This window comes from Colossoma macropomum, unplaced genomic scaffold, assembly GCF_904425465.1.
Source record: "Colossoma macropomum unplaced genomic scaffold, Colossoma_macropomum, whole genome shotgun sequence".
NCBI classification, from domain to species: Eukaryota; Metazoa; Chordata; class Actinopteri; order Characiformes; family Serrasalmidae; genus Colossoma; species Colossoma macropomum.
In genome coordinates, this window is record NW_023494808.1 from 15,860,363 (window position 1) to 15,880,538 (window position 20,176).

Genomic DNA, 20,176 nt, shown 5'->3' on the forward strand with positions numbered 1-20,176 from the left:
CTCGGTTCAAATGAAACGACTCCTTCACGAGTTGGACGTCGTTAGCAGCGTCCCAGCCTTCACAACACCGACTCTTCCACTGCAGCGGACAGGAGCCGGACAAGCTACTTTATCCTCTCTCCTGATAAAAAGGTAAGCCGGTAGTTTAAATCTCTTGGTGAAACATTTTGTATTAACTATCAATGTGCCTGCTAACTTGCTAGGTTAACTTACTCTCTTAAGAAAGTCAGCGTTAGCATCGCTTCTTCTTAACTTTGCACTAATAAGTTAAAAACTGATACCTGTAGTATTGTCACTGTTTCTCAGTGAGCACCTGAAACTAAATTAATGGGTTTGTTAAGGCACAAAATTTGACAGTCTGTCAGTTTGAGCTGTTCGAGCAGATCATGTAGCGTTTAAACAGTTTATTTATTCGTGCACTGTTGTAGTTAGCCTGCAGCTTTCTGAGCTAAAATGAATTAACCTAACATGCTTAACTTCGACCTCGTGAATCACATGGCTGCAGTTATTCTCATCAAACCGAGTAATCAGTCATGTAAATTAGGTGCCTTCTGCATGCTTTTTGCTAATTTGTCTTCTTTTATCGTTATGTTCATGCTCACAATGGCCACAGGTGTCCTTTGTACGATTTCACAACCTTTGGAAATTGTATCAGTGGGCTTCGGTGTCGTAGGTCAAATTGCTTCGATTTGATTTGATCAAAAGCCTGTCTGCCTCGTTTGGTCATTGAAAGGGGAACTCCACTGATTTTTTTAAAAAGATTCTACATAATTAAGGGGTGGAGATACAAACAGCTGTTCAGGGTGGTTTGATGTGAAATGCCCCATTCTGTAGAAACTTGCCGAGTTAGAATGGTTTACAGTGGAGATGATAGGAACCAGACGTCTGAAGAGTTTAATGTCTCTGAAATCTCCCTCACAAAAAGTTATTGCATGACATGATTGTGAATGCACTGCATGATGCCTGAGACGTTGTTTTGCAATAGTTTTCTGCTTAAAATGTATTTCAACCCATTCATGGCGGCAGGGTACATGCAGGGCGTTGTAAGGCAAAATAGTCCCCAAAGAAAACATTATTTCAGATTTATGACTATTTTACCATGATCAACACTACATATAAAACTCAGAAGACGTGTTTCACCTCACTGTTGGTTTTGGATAGGTAATAAAAATGGCTATATTTGTGTTGTAGACATCATGAGCCGTGGTTCCCCACCACTGTGAAGAAATCTGAATCTGTTTCTCTACAATAAACCATTTCACATCAAACCACTCTGAATGACTGTCTACATCTCAATGACTGAATTATTTAGAAATGAAATGAGATGACCAGAGTAACTGTTCACATGTCATGCCTGTAAATCGCCTACATGTGAGCTACATTAAGTGTGGAACTGTTATCCTGTTTTTTTGTAGGTTGCAGCTTAATGAGGTACTTTATGGGTGCATGAATCTTTCCTGCTGTGACGTTTATGTCATGTGGATTTAGGACATTATGGTTGGATAAAAGGTCACTCTCTGGTTTCCTTTAGCCATTAAGATGTGGGTTCCCATCTCATGCTGATAATCCATAGGTCAATTTTTACATGCGATTAAACCTGCTTCTTAAGGGTATTTAATCAAGTATGTTTGTGCTGCACAGTCGGCCTTTGCGTCGTTGTGCCAGTTTGTGTCCAGAAGACCATAGGGCAGAACCGTGAAGAATACTCCAAACCTGGAAACAGGCTGCTGCTACTTTCCATGTAACATAGTTAAAGTAGGGAATTGTAAAGTAAGAAATGTAAAAAAAAAAAAAGTTATCAGAAACTCCTACCATACAGGTGCTTTCACAGACTTACTGGCAGTTTATCAGCCTCCCCTGTACCCAGTCCATCACTGGAAAGAACCACCATAGGACCACCGCTGACCAGATATTATTTGGTTGGTGAACAGCAGTGACACTGACATGGTAGTGTGTGTGGTGCTGATACAAGTGTATCGGATCCAGTCTGTCACCCAAAAATGATCCAGCCAGGAGCAGCTCTGTGGGCAGAAACTGACCACTGATCACGGGCTCAAAGGTGGCTAATAGATATTGTGCATCAACAGATTGGCTACAGTCTGTAACACAGTGGAGCTACAAGGGGATGGCAGCGAAGTGCACTGAAATCTGACTTGCTGAGCCGCTGTAAATACTTGTTATACACACACTTGTTAACATACGCATAAACTGTATTCTTTATTAATGTATCAATGAAAAACTGTTCCTTGTATGGACTGTAGAACGTGGTACTGATGGTTGGGGCCAGGCATAAGAGTGTATATGAAATAAACTGCCTGAAACCATATTAAATTAACCAGACATAGATCCGGTTTTGAAATGAGGGGTGACAACTTTGAAGTATTCATGACAATTTGACTTAAAACAAAAAAAAGTTGACTAAGTGACTGGGACGTAAAATGATGAGCTACAGAGATGGTGAAAATAAAATGAAATTTATTGTTATTTTATTTACCACTTACATTTACACTGTACTTCAGTAGTTCTCTAAAGCTGCCATCATCCACCATGTCCTTCTCTATAATTTTATGTCTTATCACTTGTGGATGTTTGCTTACAACACAATGTAAAGACTTGCATAGAAAGTGATGTTTTTGGTATATAAATATTTTATTTGTGAGGCGCTTTTTGCCATTTGCCTTTGTTTGAGTGGAATTAATCACTGTGACAGTTCATGTTATTTACATGTTTTAATCTAAAGTTAGAAGGTTATTTGTAAGTGACTTTTGTATTTTTATTATTTAAGATTTTGAGTTTCTGGTGTTTGAGGTCTGACAACCATGTTGGGCGACTGACAATCATATCAGTAAAGCACTGTTTAGCTTTTTTACCATATGAATTTGTTATTGACATTTTTAGCTGCTCAAAGTTAAAATTGGATCTATGAAGCAAAACACTTAATAACAGTCTGGTGCTGATAATGATGCCCTGCTTTAAACTTTCTATAATAATTACAACCATTTTAACACTGTTCTTGGAATTCTGGCATCTGATTGACTACTTTATGCTTTACAGGCAATTCCAATGGCAGAGCGTGTGCTTGTGATTGGCAGTGGTGGGCGGGAGCATGCACTGGCATGGAAGCTGGCACAGTCACCTCATGTCCAGCAAGTCCTAGTAGCCCCTGGCAATGCAGGCACAGCCAGCTGTGGAAAGATTTCCAATTCTGGTGAGTGTATATTCTTTCAGTGGTTCTCAATTAGTCTGAACTCATCAGGTGATTACCAAGCCTATCATGGTTAGGTTTGGTTAGGGATTCTAGGCTTGGTTAGGCTTGATTAGGTATTCTAGCAGGAAAATATGTTGGTTCATGGGGTCATCAGAATAGGCTTTGGGAACTAATTTATGTACTATGTTCTGTAAGTCAGACCATTATTGTATTATATCTACAGCTGTATCTTCCAACCCATTTACAGCCATTATATTCACCTCTTCTTATAACTATTTCTCTCTTTCTCTTTCTCTCTCTCTCTCTCTCTCTCTCTCTCTCTCTCTCTCTCTCTCAGCTGTGAGTGTAAGTAATCATACCATCCTGGCTCAGTACTGCAAAGATCATAATGTGGCACTTGTGGTGGTTGGCCCAGAGGTTCCCTTAGCTGCAGGTAAGGAAAAGCCTATTATATTAAGTAGGGATGGACATTTCAGTCAGATTTGATGATCAAATATTATTTAATAAAAAAAAACAAAAAAAAACAACAACACCACCGGGCATCTCCCTATGGTACAACAAAACTTATCCAGAAGTACACCTCAAAAATCCATAGTATGTTCAAGAAAGGTTCTTCATTTACAAACAATTTTGTTTCATACCTTTTAGCTGGTTAGTTTGTGCAGTGTTAGGCAGCTGATACCACACATGATACTTATGGTAAATGGTGTAGAAAGTTCAATACCATTAAATCTGTACAAGTGTAGAGTGTAAAATGAGCTTGAGCTCCTTGTTTATCAGGTCTTTTCTGCAAAGCTTCACATGTGCTATAGCTGTACTGTAAGACACAGGCTGCCCTCTGGTGGAATTTAGAGTTCAGGTGTCTTCTGGTTATCAATTATGAGAATGTGTAACGTCAGAGAGAAGCTAATTGACTATTTGTTTTTTTTACACTTTCATGACAATTTGAAAATTTGCACTTTGCCTTAATGCTGAGCAGGGGTGTAAATGTCTAATGTCGCAACTAGAGATGCACCGATCCAGTTTTTTCTCAGATTTCGCTGATACCAATTTTCACGTCTAGTACTGGCTGATAATGAGTACCAATCCAATACCAGTGCTACGTTAAGCCATTTACATTTTGTTGTAGCTTTGTTGTAGTACATCAGTATGTTGTAGAGGGTAATGCACCATAGTGGAGATTCACTATGGTACATTCACTATTAATAGTAGGAAGTTCTAGAAAGTTGATTCAGAAAGAAATTTGATTCAAGAACACATTGGAAAAATATAACTGCACTTACTCTTTACTTTGATTGACATCACATTGTTCAGTGATGCCCTGGAAGGAATTGCTGACGGTTGATGAGAATCTTCTTGCCACAGGTATCGTGGATGACCTGACAGCAGCAGGTGTGCCGTGCTTCGGGCCCTCAGCGAAGGCTGCCCAGCTGGAGGCCAGTAAAAGCTTCTCCAAAAGCTTCATGGACCGTCATGGCATCCCCACAGCCCGCTGGAGCTCCTTCACTGACCCCAAGGAGGCCTGTAGCTACATTCAAGGGTAAGTGCACAGAGAGGATGACTAAGAGGGTTGGAATGCTGTTGTGTAGTTAGTTAGTTAGGCTGATCTGGTGGGAAACCACACCATTTCAAACAGCTTGGCTAATCAGCCATCCGATATAGGCTAACCAAACCATTTTTTTGCATGAAAAGTGCTATATAAGTAATAATAATAATAATAATTATTATTATTATTATTATTATTATTATTACTATTATTATTGTTATTATTATTATTATTATTATTATTATTATTATGTATAATTTCAAACTTTTATACAGAGCGGATTTCCCAGCTCTGGTGGTGAAAGCCAGCGGCCTGGCTGCGGGGAAGGGAGTTATCGTAGCAAAGGATAAGGACGAGGCCTGCCAGGCGGTACTGGACATCATGAAGGTCAGTGAGCCCAGTTATTTCTTTGACTCTGTCTTTTGTTGTTGCTTCACTGCTCACATTCAGTCAAGCCAAGAAATATCATTCTGCACATCCAATAAAAGAGTACAGTTCTGTTACGTAATATGGAGCTAATGTTGCTCTACAGAGTAGAAACATGGAGAAATGTATTCCCTGTTTAAATTCTTAGTTACTTTATCATTTGTTTTATCACGTTAGTAGTGTTACTGCAGTTTATAATGCAGTTTTTGCTGTTCGAGCTGTTGAGTTCAAGGATGTCCCAGTCTAATTTAGATTGGATTGGATTAACCACTTCTTATCTTGGCTTCTTTTTTGCCCTTTATTTACCACACTTTCGTAGATGTGATGTAAACAAAGATCGCACAATATCAGTACTTTTTTTTCCAGCTACTGACATTGAAATCTTGATTATCAACTGATACCAGTCCAATATTTTTTCTTTAAAATATACTAAGCTTTAAATTGAGCAGTTTTTCAATGAAGAACTTCAGATGAGCATCACAGTAGGCTGTCATGGTGAAACTACTGAAACACTCTACTAGCCCACAAGAAAAACTACTACACACACTACAGTGTGTGTGCTTTCAGAATAGATTTCTTTAAGGATGGGATCAGATTTACTACTTTTTCCCTCTGATGTCCAGTGCAGACTAAAGTGATCTTACTGTAGCATTAGTGAAATCTAGCATATGAGTGGCCCACACCGTTTTGACTAAGATTGCTCCTAATGTAAAAGCCTTGTCTTATAAAACACAGAACACTTTGGGAATATAAAAACTGCATATGAAGAGTGGTCTAGAGGGGTCTTTATCCTTGCAGCCTTTTATGATAATCAGTATTGCAGAGGCCAGTATTGCAATTAAGACTGTTGTGATTATTCAATGAACAAAAAAAGGTAAAAATCCTAGATTAAAATTTATGTTCTCTAAATCGGCTTGGTGATTTAGTTTCCAATCTAAATGATTATCAGAGTGGCCGCAAGCCCCATTATAAAGCCGTGTTTAGCAGCCTGAAGATCCTCCTCAAGCGCTTAAATCCATACTAGAAGGGTCTCATAATCGCAAATATGTTGTAGATACACATTGTATGTATCTGTAGTAAAAATAAGTGTTTGCTGTTTGAAATTACATGTATATGAAAGGAAACTATATATGAAACAAAACCGTTTGTTTAACTATAGCTAGGCTGAACAACTCAGCAGACAGCTAACAGACTACTCCAATAACGTTTAGTTAAGCTGTACTAAAGGATTCTATAAAACTGCAGCATACTAAGTAAAGAATTGTGGACTCATGTCTTGATTGTTTTTAACATTGTCCTTGTAGGACAAGGCTTTTGGCACTGCTGGTGATACTGTGGTGGTGGAAGAATTGCTTGAGGGAGAGGAAGTGTCTGTGAGTGTCTCTTCTTACAAATATATATACACACACAAAATATGTATGTGTCTCCTGAGCATTAACCCTTCTATCTTCGTCTTAGTGTTTGTGTTTCAGTGATGGGTCCACAGTGGCTGCTATGCCCCCTGCACAGGACCATAAGAGGCTACTAGATGGAGACCAAGGTCCAAACACAGGGGGAATGGGTGCTTACTGCCCCACCCCACAGGTAAACAGCCCATTATGCTTCAGTTTTTGTCTCTATTTGGGTGACAGTATTTTTTTTTTATGTCAGCTGGACAACTAAAAATAAAATTCAGAATTCATTTCATTAAAACAAGCCATGAGTTTGGGCGTAATATTGATTTTTCGATCAGCGTAACGATAAAACATGACCATTGTGAGATTATAATCCTATTCATATTTTCTTGTTCAAAAATGTTGTTTGAGCCCCAAAGATCAGATACTTTACCTATTGAATAAATGCAATAAAGAGATGGGCACTCAAGTAAGTGACTCATACTTCGCTCTCAAGTTGCATGTTGACTTGACTGGCAACTGGACTCTGACTTGTGCTTAACTGACTCTCGACCCGGATGTGCACTTAGCAGACTCTCGACTCGCATGCGTGCTTAGCTGCCTCGTGACTTGACTTGGGCTCTCATTCAACTGATGTGAAATTTGACGCGAATGTACCCTTGACTCGCCTCAGAGGTGCATTTAACTGCCTCTCAACTCAGACCTGCGCTTTTTGCCTTCCAGTGTTTTTTGACAGTCATGTGCCGTGTCTGTGTTTACGGGCAACATAGATATTGTAGTGAATTTACTTTTGCATCTATAGTCACTGCCATGACTCAAAATGCTCTCTTTTTTTTTCTTTTTACTCATTGGCACAGTCGTTTTATTTTTTATTTTCAAGTAAACCATCTGGAGTAAATGCCGAGTACTTCAGGGACTTTCCAGTCCAAGTCATCCTTTTTGGAAAAAGTAAAGAAATCAGGAAATGTAAACATCTGTATTTACTAAAATACCATTTTATATGCAGTGCTCGTGGCTTGTGAACATCTCTGATACAATAACAACATTCAGAAATCACATTATCAACAGGAAGAAGTAGATGAAACTGCCGAAATGGTCACTTATTTGAGTCAGCCTTAAAGGGTCAAGTTATCCAGCTAAGTGCCTTGTATTTGTGAACAGCAAATAAAAGCAACTGCATATGTGTGCATTTAGGTGTCTGAGGAGATGCTTCAACAGATCAAAACCACTGTTCTGCAGAAGACTGTAGACGGCATGAAAGAAGATGGCATACCATATGTGGGTATGTGATTTGAACTTATAGTAGGTATAAATCCACTGCTGTTTTGTAGTTTTATTATCTGATGTTTATTATCAATACAGTAAAATTTCATAAACAAAGCCATTTGGTAATGTTGTTTTGAACAGCTGTTCTATGACCTTTGAACCCCTGCCCCCCCTGCAGGTGTGCTCTACGCAGGGCTGATGTTGACTAAGCAGGGGCCAAAGGTGCTGGAGTTCAACTGCCGCTTCGGCGATCCTGAGTGTCAGGTCAGTGTTTAGAGTATTTAGTGTTTCGTTTTTGTGTGTTTTACTGACTACTGTTTTTCTTGGATTAGATAATCAGTACATCAGGCAGTCAATTTTATAGATTAGACTGCACATTTGTTTCTCTTTTTGCCTAAGAAAGATTGCATGCCTGTGCAAAATGCTGTTTTCTGACTGCGGTTACAATGTGCCTTGCAATATAAAATAAAATGATTAATATCATTATTTTGTGTCAGTCACAAAAGCAGTGCATTTTGTAATTGTTATGAGTGGAATAAACTCCATCTTTCCAGTAATGCAGTAAGGTTATTTTCCTCATAAACTCAGGATTCATCAACCTGAACGTGAAAATCATGTGATTTCTATAGGGTAAACAGTATTTTTATCACTAACTTCCAGTGAGAGCAAGAGTGGCAGCGAATTCCAACCCGTGTCAAAACAGTGTATATATCATATGTCAAACACTGCATGGCCACTTCATTAAGTACACCTCCTTGTATCTACCCGCTTTGTCCATTTTATCAGCTCCCTTTAGGTACACTTTGTACTTCGGATATTACAGACTGTGGTCCATCTGTTTCTCTGCATGCTTTATTAGCCCCCTTTTACCCTGTTCTTTAACAGTCAGGACCCCCAAGGACCACCACAGGGTACGTTCTCAGCACTGCAGTAACACTGATTTGGTGGTGGCGTTTTAGTGTGTGTTGCACTGGTACGAGTGGATCAAACACAGCAGTGCTGAGTAGAAACAAGGAAGTATATTTAATTGGGGGACCCGGTCGGTGTATACAGTCAATAGTTCCAGCTCCTCCATGATTGTAGCCTCTCGCTCTTGCTTATGCAGCACATGGATTCTTGTTCAAGTGGAGGCTCTGGAGGGGAACTTTTGATGTTGCTTTTGTTTGCTGTTCATTTGTTTGTCCATAGTTATCACTTGTATATTGCAGTCTTCTGCAATATTTATAGGGCATATGGAGCATAAATGTACCTACTTCATGCATGACATTGGTGCATAAATACACTCTTTTTGACCTTCATGAGACATTGTGTTGTTTCTCATGTGCTTTCTCTGCTTTCTCATGAATTGATCTTGTCTTTCTTCATTTCTGCACTAATATACTGCTGTATTCTCAGGTGCTGCTGCCCCTGCTAAAGAGTGATCTGTATGAGGTGCTAAAGAACACACTGCAGGCTAAACTGGCCTCCGATCCTCCTGTGTGGCTAGACAACAGTGCTGCGGTCACTGTGGTCATGGCCAGTGAAGGCTATCCTGGAGCCTACAAAAAGGGTGTCGAGATCACAGGTAAGATGCTATAAAGTATGGGATTGTGAAAGTAGGGCTGGACATGAGCACGTGCTCAGTTTTAAGTGTGAGTAGTATTTTTAACATAGAAGACAACAAAATGCTAATCCTGGTGTAATAAACAACATATTGGATTATCATACAAAAATACAAACACAACACTTTTTTTAAACACAGAATTAGCTGAAACCAAGCTAAAAACAAGGTGAAACAGAATCCCCACATTAGTATATGTTGTGACTATCATAGCAGCGCAGCACATTTCTAGGAAAAAAACCTTGGAAATTTTTTCTGCTGCAAAATGGGAGCAAAACCAAAAGCGTAGCATTTATATTTTTGTTCAGTATATAAATCCATTCAAACTTTAGATTTTTGTAAGACCTTGCAGTTTTAATGGGCTTTTTATATTCAACATGCGTTATTAAAACTTCGAAACATCTTTTGAAAAATCTATAATTTTTATCCTCAAATTCACTTTCTTTTTTAACTCTGTAAAATTTTAGCACTGGCTATCCAACTCCACAAACTGTCACATTTGTTTGACCTGTTGTGAGTGAATGGCTAGGCTTTTTGTTTTTGTAATCTTTAATAGCATGAATGCCTCAGTTCATTTTGTCAGTATAGTCAATAAGTGTCTATTTTCAGTCCTGTCCAGCACAGTTTAATTTTTTTCCTTATTAAACCAACCTACTACTAAACCTGATAACTAACTGATGACTTGGATCAGGTGTGTTTGAGAAGGAAAACTGAACTGTACACAAGTTCAGATGAGTTTCTTAGATTGTTTCAATTGTAATTTTGTAAAATGGCAAACTCTTATTAGTCTCTGTATGTCTGCAGGTCTGTCTCAGGTCACAGAGATGGGGCTTCAGGTGTTCCATGCTGGCACTGCGCTGAAAGAAGGGGGTGGAATTGTGACCAGTGGTGGGCGTGTTTTGACAGTGACTGCAGTTCGGCCCACTCTGGAGAGTGCCCTGCACAGCGCCAATCAGGGCGTAGCTGCGGTGGGCTTCACCAACGCTGTGTATCGCAGAGATATCGGCCACCGCGCCATCGCTTACCTCACCCGCACCAGGTGCGTGTAAGGAGCTGATCATTACACAGCCTGTATTCTGATCAGAGTAGGAGCATATTTGGACTTAGGAGTGTATTTGTTTTAATTAACAGTGCAGTCACTGAGAGAATAGGAAGATCACTAATTTGAACACAACTGATAGACTCTGCTTACACCTAACAGCTGATATGACTGACCTTAATTCCTATATTTCATGACCGTTATCTGGTATACTGTTCACTCAAGACAAGTAACACTATTAATGGAAGACTGCTTGGGGAAGTTGGAGTTAATAGGATCAGATTTGAGACTCTGTGTTGCCATGTACTTTGTAGTAGTAATATTTGTTTACTTTTTGTAATAAATATGAATTAATATAAACAAGAACTTGTGTCTGTTTGCAAGAATGAAGCACAATGAAATGCATCAAAAGCCAAAGGGTTCTTCATCAAAAGCCAAAAGGGTGCACTGATTCATGTCCACTTTTGTCCATTCACAGAGGACTGACTTATAAGGACAGTGGAGTTGACATAGCTGCAGGAAATAAGCTGGTGGACATAATCAAACCTCTGGCTAAGGCCACATCTCGCACAGGTACTTGTCTTAAAAATTATGAAATGGCCTAGCATAAAATTAAGAAATGACTCTATGAAATAGTTACTTTACACAAGTAGTCAAATACAAATGCTGTTAGTTCAGAGTGTACGTACCGAAAATGGAAAAAAAAATGATTTCACTGCAGAATATTACAGTATTGGTTGCCATATCATCAAATAGGTAAATTGGATTTGATCAAAAGTCAATATTTCACACACTGTCAGATAGTCATTTTGAAAAAGTAGGCTAAAAAAAAACAAAACAGGTTGATCCAGAATGTCACTTTGGGGCAACTGCACGGTCATTAGGTTAGCTGAGTTTTAGAATTTAACCTGAGTAAACCTGACATGGGCTCTTGAACTCCATTGCTGTGTTTATGAAACCTGCAGTTTAAAAGCACAGTTGCAATTTAAACTATACCCAATTGAAGTGTCATTTGACTTCCACTAGATGGTGCTGTATATCTGCTTTAACTGAGGTTTGTCTTAAACCTGCTTTTTGGTTTTACTGAGATTGTAAGTAAGGTTATTGCAGTTGAAGTACATTTTCAGCTGACATATTTTAACATTCTGTACTTTGGCCAATATACTTGATGTCATAATGTTTTGGACTTTATGGCATGTTTTAATTAAATGCTATATTGCAAAATGAAATACACACTGAGGTACTGCACTCAACTAGAGGAAGCATTATTCATTGCAGTCTTGATGAGGCTTTTTCAGAATGTGTTGTTTTTCAGAATGTATTGTTCAAATAGGTGACCTGTGTTTAGGCTATGACTGTTATTGACTCCAAAGGGAAACTGTAGCACACATGCAGTTCATCTCAACATTTATTCTTCATTTTCCCACCTCCACACAAGAAAAAATGAATGAAAGAAAGAAAAACAGAGCACTAGCCAATTTGATGTTATATTCAGTTTAGCAGAAGTTTAGCGGTGGATCAGTTAGACTTGTGCTTGTTTTACCTGAGCAGCTGTGTGTTCCAGAAGGTTTAAGTTACACCTCTGAAGTTACTGTCATAGTCAAACCTGTGTTAAACTTGGACTAAACAGCTGCTAAGATACTAACAGAGCAATTGCCAATGAACTGATTTTACTGTAGGATTAATTAGCAGAGTAATATGATCTTCCCTAAGCTGTGCAGCTATATATATATATAATGAGCGTTATCAATAATAGTTGATTATAATCTAAAATCGATGCAGTTTAATCACCATAACAATTTTTACAACCTGCACAGTTTTACAGTCACGCAGTTAATATGCCCAGTCAGTTTAATATTTTTATTTTGTGCACATCATTATTTTCTTCAGGCTGCAATGTTGACCTCGGAGGCTTTGCTGGGCTCTTTGACCTAAAAGCTGCTGGGTTCGTTGACCCCATCCTTGTAGCTGGAACTGATGGAGTTGGCACCAAACTGAAGGTGCTGACATTTCTTCCTTATCCACAAACCTTCATAAACTGCTGTGTCTGCTTCAAATATTAATTTTCTGCCAACATCCATTTAGATTGCCCAAGCCTGCAACATCCACAACACACTCGGCCAGGACCTTGTGGCTATGTGCGTCAATGATGTTCTGGCTCAAGGGGCGGAGCCTCTTTTCTTCTTAGACTATTTCTCCTGTGGGCATCTGGATGTGGGCGTGGCCTCGTCTGTGATTGGTGGGATTGCGGAGGCGTGTCAGATGGCAGGATGTGCTTTACTGGGTGAGTCACTGTTGTGATTTCCTCTGTAACTAAAAGACATGATAACAAAAACAGTAAACACAGTGGAGTGGTTCTGATATTTTACAGCTAGCAGCTGCTATTGGAGATGCTAACACCATCTGAAAGAAAGTAAACAAATCCTGTTGCCTGGTGAAAATTCACAAATATCAAACAGAGCCTGAATAAAAAATGTCACATTTTTGCAATTCGAAAAATTCACTAAGCAAAAATTATGCATCTAATTCTATTGAACTGAGACAGACCTCCTTTCAGAACTTAAAATGACTTAATTAAAGTGCGTTCCTGAGTCCATTTCTCCCTATTAATTTTACCCCATTAAAAACTACTGCGGTGCGCCAGATGGGCAATTTATGAAAATATATATTGACCAACACCAGCTTTGACCAGCAGGGGACAGCTGTTTTCTTTTTTTCCTCCTTGTCCTCTCAAAAATCACTGGGGAGCTAACTGGTGAACAATTAGCATGCTATTGCTAAGTCTTTTTTTACTTGGTCCCTGAAGGGTAAAATAAAAAAACAAACAAATAAACAAACATCCACCACTGCTAGTAAAGCTATGCCGATGACACGCAGTTATGCATTTTGATTCCTTCTGATGAGCAAGACTCTGTAGACAGATATTGTCAGATATGTCAGATATTTCTCAGTGAATGTCACAAAATTTCTTACAACTTAATAACAAAAAAAACTGAAATACTGATACTTGGTATCAAAACTAAAGAGAAAGATGCTTTATGAGAAGCTCGGCTCTTTAGTTCTGTTTTTTTTTTTATTTGTTACAAGCAGAGTTGATTACTGTAATGCTCTTCTTACTGGGCTTCCTAAGAAAACATCCTGGACATCCTCTACAACACGTAAAATGTAGCAGCACAAATCTTAACAAAAACAAAAAAGATCATATCACTCCTATTTTAAAAGAGCTGCACTGACTACCTGTATTGCTCAGAATCGATTTTAAAGTTCTGCTCCTAGTTTTTAAGGCTCTGAATGACCCTTAGATCTGCAGATACTGGCTTTCTGCAAATATCTTCTGTAAAATACAGAAAACATTGAGAGGCTTCTTTCGGTTCTTATGTTTCTCTTATGTTTTTTCACCTGGTCCCCAAAAAGTGAGGGTAAAAAATTAAACAACTGCCCCCTTGTAGTCAAAGCTGATCTAAGATGCGAAGTGTTAGCCCATATTTTTTCATACAATGGTGAAAAAATGTAGGGAGGAAAAACGTTTTTGATGGCTAAATTTGTACACATGAAGCTAGAACTAGGGACTGAACAGGGCTGAACAGAACAGGCAGAAACAAATCTTACCCTTCAGGGTTTCTGCATAAAACAATTGGTAGCGTTCACCGACTTGAAGGCAGCATAATCTCATTGACTGACTAATGCAGTTTGCGCTCACTGATGTTGCGCATGTGCATAAGGTTCTTGTATAAAGAACACCTCCATTTTCGTCTCACTTGGGAGACATTATTGAGAAACAGTTCATCTCACTGTAAATTCTTTGGTAAGGCTATTTGTCAAGAATGCAAATTTACATTTTCCCCTAAGTCAAACTGAACACGGAAGTCTCATGGCAAATTCTATGCACTCTCATTTGCAAAATTCGTCTGATAGATGGTGTGCCTGAAGCCTGATTTGCATTGTGCATTTTTCCTATTTTTTTATAGTTTCAGAAACCACATAAGCACTTGAGTGTTTGAGTTTGTTTTTTTGCAGAGCTATCGCTTTAAGAAATATATTTGTTCGTGTTCAGGTGGTGAGACTGCTGAGATGCCGGGAGTGTATGGTCCAGGAGAGTATGACCTGGCCGGGTTTTGTGTGGGAGCAGTAGAACGGGGGTCTCTTCTACCCAGGCTAGGAGACATTCAGGAGGGAGACCTGCTGATTGGTGTGGCCTCATCTGGGGTGCACAGCAACGGTTTCAGCCTGGTTCGCAAAGTCCTGGAGCGGGCTGGCCTCCAGTACAGCTCTCCTGCTCCCTTTGGGCAGCCTGGACAAACTTTGGGTACAACTTTTATGAATGAGATACTCTTTCATTTTGGGTCAAAAATCTGAAGTTTCTGCACTGAAGAAAATATTCAAATTCCTCCACATTGGAAACATTTAAGTTTTGGAACAGCGAGTAACTGACCATTGTTTCACTTTTTTATTTTGCAGGCTCTGCTCTGCTCACACCAACTAAAATCTATAGCCGCCTTCTCCAGCCAATCCTGCGCAGTGGAGCAGTGAAGGCCTACGCTCACATTACAGGAGGTGGTCTCTTGGAGAATCTTCCTCGAGTTTTACCCAAAGAACTGGCTGTAGATCTGGGTGAGATGCACATAAACAGTGGAATTTGGTGATCTGGTGTTCATGATTGTCTTATATGATTCCTTCTTAATATCTTATTTTAGATTTATATAGCAATTTATATATTGCTTTAGTGTACGTATACTACTGCCACAATTTATATACTAATTTAATTATAATACAAAGGTAGTCAAACTATAAGAACTACAGAAGCTTGAGTCCTAGATGCACAGTGATTAGTGATTTTTCCTACTCTATTGCATGTAATTTACACTACACAGCAATAGCCTGGAAGAAGCGCTAACTTTGTAACAATAAATATAAAATGAACAATATTTGGACAATGTTTATTAAAATGAAACAAAAGGTACAAGGCAATAGAAAACAATGAACTTATTCTTCCTTTGTTTTGCCCCTGGTCATCGTCATGGTCATGGATTTACCTCAAGTTGGCTTCTTATTTCAGTTTCTGTCTTAAGTGGTGCAACAGTTAACATTCAGGTGCCTGTACAGGTGCCTAAGGGTGCATTTAGACTTGGCAGGTTTGGTTCGATTGAAAAAAACCCTGGTATGAATGCTCTGTTTGTGTGGTTCATTAGAGCAAGTGAGAATGCTGCCATGCAAACATGCTGCAAAATGATCTCTGATGCGGTTAGTTTGAAGTATGAATGCAGCACTGATCAAAGACATCTAAACAGACCAAAGACAGAATGAATTCTTTGGTATGTGGGAAAAGACAAGTTTCTGATGTCGTTTTGACACATGCATGTGTTTTATTGTCTCTTCATAAGCTCAGAATTGGTAATTATAGAACAGATAGTTTCGGTTTTAAACAAGGCTGAACCATGTTTGAGGTCATTATGAAATACTCCATATATTTGACTGCACACATAAGCTGTGTATTGAGGCACCAAGGTTTTGTAAAAGCAGTAAACCACTTAAGGCTGTTAACAGAGATTTCACCCTGCTCTGCATCGTGCAAAACCACAGTAACACAGGGAGCCTTGTGGCTTATTGCTCTAATATCACAACACAGATAAAACAAGACATAAATAGAACCAGCGAGGTAGTAGGCTGCACAAAGGTGAGCCTAGATAGAACAGACAGCAGCACGACTCAAAGTTTGGTGGACGTTATCAGTTATTTTATATCATGAAATCTGCCCAGTCAGTTAAAACGCAACAATGTATGATGTTCTGCTTTGGTCCGGACCAAAAGAACAACAGTACAACGCGAATATAAAAGCACCCTGAATTTAACTGCTGTTCCAATTAAGGTGGAATGGAATATTCAAACAAAAAGGCAGCTGAATAACAAGGAAACTTGTAGAAATTAACACTTCAAACAACATTTAGCACCGGTTTTGCCAAACCTGTGAGGCTACTGTTACAATGCAGTTTTGGCATAGGTTTAACTATATATTTTCTAGTTTTGTTTTTACTGTTTTGCACAATAACAAAAAAGTGAAGTAGCAATGACAAGTAATACAGTAACAATCTGCTGCTGAGCTACAAATAAAAATGTACACAAGTGTCTAAAGTCGCTTTATTTGAAAATATTTACCATAAGAAATTTTAATTGTACTGTGATATAAATTTTTGGCCATACTGCCCGCCACTAACCACCTGGGACCTGGATAAAAGGATTCTGTTACCAGCCCTGGCCTAGCTCTAATAATGTCCACCTGATTTTCACAGGTGCTCCTAAAGTCTTGATGAACTGTTACATTATAGGTAAAGTGTGAAGTAGTCAGTAGTCAATTAGTAAAGACGGCTTTTAGTAAGAGTACATCGCTGCAAACCACAGGAATATTTCAGAGAAACATCTTTGGTGAAATAAGGTGTCATTGAACATGTGCTGCACTGGATGTTGCCAAATTGAGCTAACTATAAAATATTTTTTAAAATGAATGTCTGTATCCTTATTTTTGGCCTGTAAGATCCTTAAAGGTTAGAACTCACTGTTGTCTTCACAGACAGTTGTATTAATACCAGTCTGCTTTCAGATGCTACGCGTTGGAGAATTCCTCCAGTGTTCTCCTGGCTCCACAAGGAAGGTTCTCTCTCAGAGGAGGAAATGGCCCGCACCTTCAACTGTGGACTGGGAGCGGTGCTGGTAGTGGGCAAACAAGAAGCTCAGAGGGTCCTCAGACAGCTACAGGCCGAGGAGGAGGCGTGGATCGTAGGCTCACTCACACACAAAATGCCTGGTAAACAAGCCATGGGAAAGTACTGCCACTTATGGTTCACAGCACATATATTACAGTGAAATAAGTTAACCCTTAGAAATGTAGCATTAATATAATAACTGCAGCTTCTACAGGTTAAAGAGAGGGAGAAGCAAACATTTACTGACCCTACCCACTGAATGTGCAAATACTGTACAGTTCCGTGCAAAATGGGTTAGATTGCAGAGTTGAAATTTTCCTGTTGTGGGTCTAGTAAGTGTCACTTAATCTTAATCTTAATAAGTGTTCTATCAGTATTTCTTCACTCTTTACTTTTGTGCAGCCTACTACCTCTTTAACTCTTTCATCCTTCAAATCTTAAAACCAACCAGTTTTACCAACCCAAAAAATCCGTTCCCAAAGGAGTCACTTACCTTATGTTCCCCTTTCAAAGACACACTAACAATCATACAAGTAACTACCCAAACACCTTAACTGCCTAGTAATTTTTTACATTTTTGCACCAACAAAGATTAAACTTAAACTTGGTTTAAATCAAGGTTTAGCTATTATTTACTATAGTTGCACCAAAGTTTTAAACTAGTTTAAAATTAGTCAGGGTTACATTTAAAACACCATTTTAGTCCTGGAGTACATTTACAGTGAATCTAGATTACATTTAAACCTGTTGCACCTTTACTTTCAAAGTTTCAGGGATTAAATTTAATCATCCATTTAAGGTGGTTTAAATTTACAAAATGTGTTTAAAAATGGCAGTTCTTTGCAAAATGGAAAATCTGTCTCTAAGTGAAACTATATATATATAAAGCATCTCAGAAAACTTGCTTTTTAACTTTTAGCTTATTAGCACTCAAGTAGCTTTTGTGACTGTCTCTGAAATAGAAGCAGAAAAAGCACCGCAGTTGGATCACAATAATCCATCTATCCTTGCGGTTACAAGTTTCATGTATATGAAGTAAACAACTGAAGACTAAATACACCCCATTTACGGATGCGTTATTGTTTTAATAGTTGATCTAGGTTGAACAGTGTGGCAGTTATCTAGCAAACAGGCTACTCTAATATAATATTTGAAGTTTGGCTTTAGATTTGAGTAATTATGGGGCATTAACTGTAAAAGCGCAACAGAGTAACATTCAGAGTCTGTATTTAAAATATTTGTATTTAAATTAGCAACAGGCTTGTGTATAATTTAAGCAATATTCTGTAGTTTGGCTGAACGACCCCCCATGACGCCGAGCCTGTGAGGTGTAATAACACCTTAAACACCTGAATTCTGTGTTTGCTGCTTGTGAGAAGCGGAAAATACAACCAATTTCTAAGACTGAACTTTAGAGATGTGGTCTCTGACTTCTGCACAGTACTATATATTAGGCTAAAGTGATAAGAGAACCACTTTTCCCAGAGTGTTTTAGTAGACCGTATTTATAGGTTTCTATGAAAATGCTTGTTGTGTATTTCTGGGAATCTAATTCCCATTTCTGTAGTAATATACTCTTTAAAATAAAGGCTCCTAAAAGTTGTTACTTCTAGGAAAAACGGAAGGTTCTTTAGGGATCCAAAAGTGGTTCTTGTATTGCATCATTCCAAAGAACCCTGTGTGGCTACTTTCACGTTACCAGGCTGAAGTGGCACAAATCCATTTTTTTGCCTTAAAGTGACAGATTTTTTTTCAGAGCAGTTTGAACACACACATTTCAAATCAGATCTGAGCTACTGTTGTATGTGATCCTAGATCGGATACATATCCAGTTTGTGGCCATGGAACCTCCGATCCGAATTCATGAGGGATGAAATGAGCCAGTAAATGCTACAAAAGTAAATGCATCTGACCCTTTTTCACCCTCATCTTGCTCTAACATTAAACAGCTAAGAGCTGCTCAGAGCAAGTTTTCTTCGCAATGAAAGCTTGTTCTGTTGGTTAGTTTGTTGTTTATGATGAACCTGGTTTGTTCGCTTGATGTTATTGATTAGGATGTGAACATGAGGGTTGTTTCAGGACACAGGTTCGCTCATATTATTTGACAGATTTGAGTCACTTACCTACACTAGTGTGAACCATTAAGATTTTTGAGCAATTCATTGAGCAACAAAACTTGTAATGTGAACATTTATTCCAGTTTATTACAGTCATCTGTTTGTTTGTTTGTTTTTTATTTAAATAAATAGGTGGCGAGGCTGTGGTGATCAGAAATCTGGAACACAGTCTGAGGGCCGGCCCCAACCCCTGTCCTGACACCAGCGTCCTGCAGAACGGAGCTTCTCACACAGATTCCAGTTCTCGCAAGAGGACCAAGGTAGCTGTACTCATCTCTGGGACTGGTGAGTATCAGCTTAATTATTTATCAAGTATTATTTTATAAAATGTCATCTATAGTCATGTAATCTTTAAGTAAGGCACAAAGCAAAGTCGAACTTGATGATGGCCAGTGTAAAAAGTGCTCAAGACAGTTTGACTGTTTTAGTATTATAGTATTATTACATTAGTAGCACTATAAAAGGTGAGTGGAATTATGTGTAAGCTCCTGACACTACAGCATTAACAAATAGCTAAAATAATACAAGTAAATACTGATATATTTTGGTGTGTGTGGCAGGCACTAACCTGCAGGCCCTGATAGAGCAGACCAAGAAGTCATCCAGCTCTGCTGAGATTGTCGTGGTCATCTCAAATCGTCCAGGTGTGCTGGGCCTGAAGAGAGCTTCAATGGCAGGCATTCAGACACGGGTACGTTCCTCTCACTATTTTCGTGATACATAATGTTTGTGATGAACGTTATGCTTCTCTGAGCGTGTCATGTATATCGTCAGTAATTTAAAATGTGGCACTACTCTTGCATTGTGTCAAAATATTGATACATATTGTGTATCCTGAAAATGTCTTTAAATATCATATGATATTTTGCCATATTGCCCACC

At 38.7% G+C, this 20,176-nt stretch overlaps 1 protein-coding gene across 1 annotated transcript in view; it reads left to right on the plus strand.

Moving 5' to 3' along the window:
* gart (phosphoribosylglycinamide formyltransferase) overlaps nucleotides 1-20,176 on the plus strand; it is a 24,857-nt gene continuing 4,681 nt past the window's right edge. Inside the window, exons 1-19 of the mRNA XM_036557646.1 lie at nucleotides 1-132; nucleotides 3,055-3,208; nucleotides 3,546-3,641; nucleotides 4,574-4,748; nucleotides 5,030-5,141; nucleotides 6,485-6,553; nucleotides 6,639-6,764; nucleotides 7,769-7,856; nucleotides 8,019-8,104; nucleotides 9,236-9,404; nucleotides 10,245-10,479; nucleotides 10,958-11,052; nucleotides 12,370-12,479; nucleotides 12,565-12,763; nucleotides 14,534-14,785; nucleotides 14,938-15,090; nucleotides 17,075-17,278; nucleotides 19,427-19,579; nucleotides 19,855-19,985. Coding sequence (XP_036413539.1) covers nucleotides 3,064-3,208; nucleotides 3,546-3,641; nucleotides 4,574-4,748; nucleotides 5,030-5,141; nucleotides 6,485-6,553; nucleotides 6,639-6,764; nucleotides 7,769-7,856; nucleotides 8,019-8,104; nucleotides 9,236-9,404; nucleotides 10,245-10,479; nucleotides 10,958-11,052; nucleotides 12,370-12,479; nucleotides 12,565-12,763; nucleotides 14,534-14,785; nucleotides 14,938-15,090; nucleotides 17,075-17,278; nucleotides 19,427-19,579; nucleotides 19,855-19,985 — 2,598 coding nt within the window. The 5' untranslated portion in view covers nucleotides 1-132; nucleotides 3,055-3,063. The remainder of the gene's footprint in view (nucleotides 133-3,054; nucleotides 3,209-3,545; nucleotides 3,642-4,573; nucleotides 4,749-5,029; nucleotides 5,142-6,484; nucleotides 6,554-6,638; nucleotides 6,765-7,768; nucleotides 7,857-8,018; nucleotides 8,105-9,235; nucleotides 9,405-10,244; nucleotides 10,480-10,957; nucleotides 11,053-12,369; nucleotides 12,480-12,564; nucleotides 12,764-14,533; nucleotides 14,786-14,937; nucleotides 15,091-17,074; nucleotides 17,279-19,426; nucleotides 19,580-19,854; nucleotides 19,986-20,176) is intronic.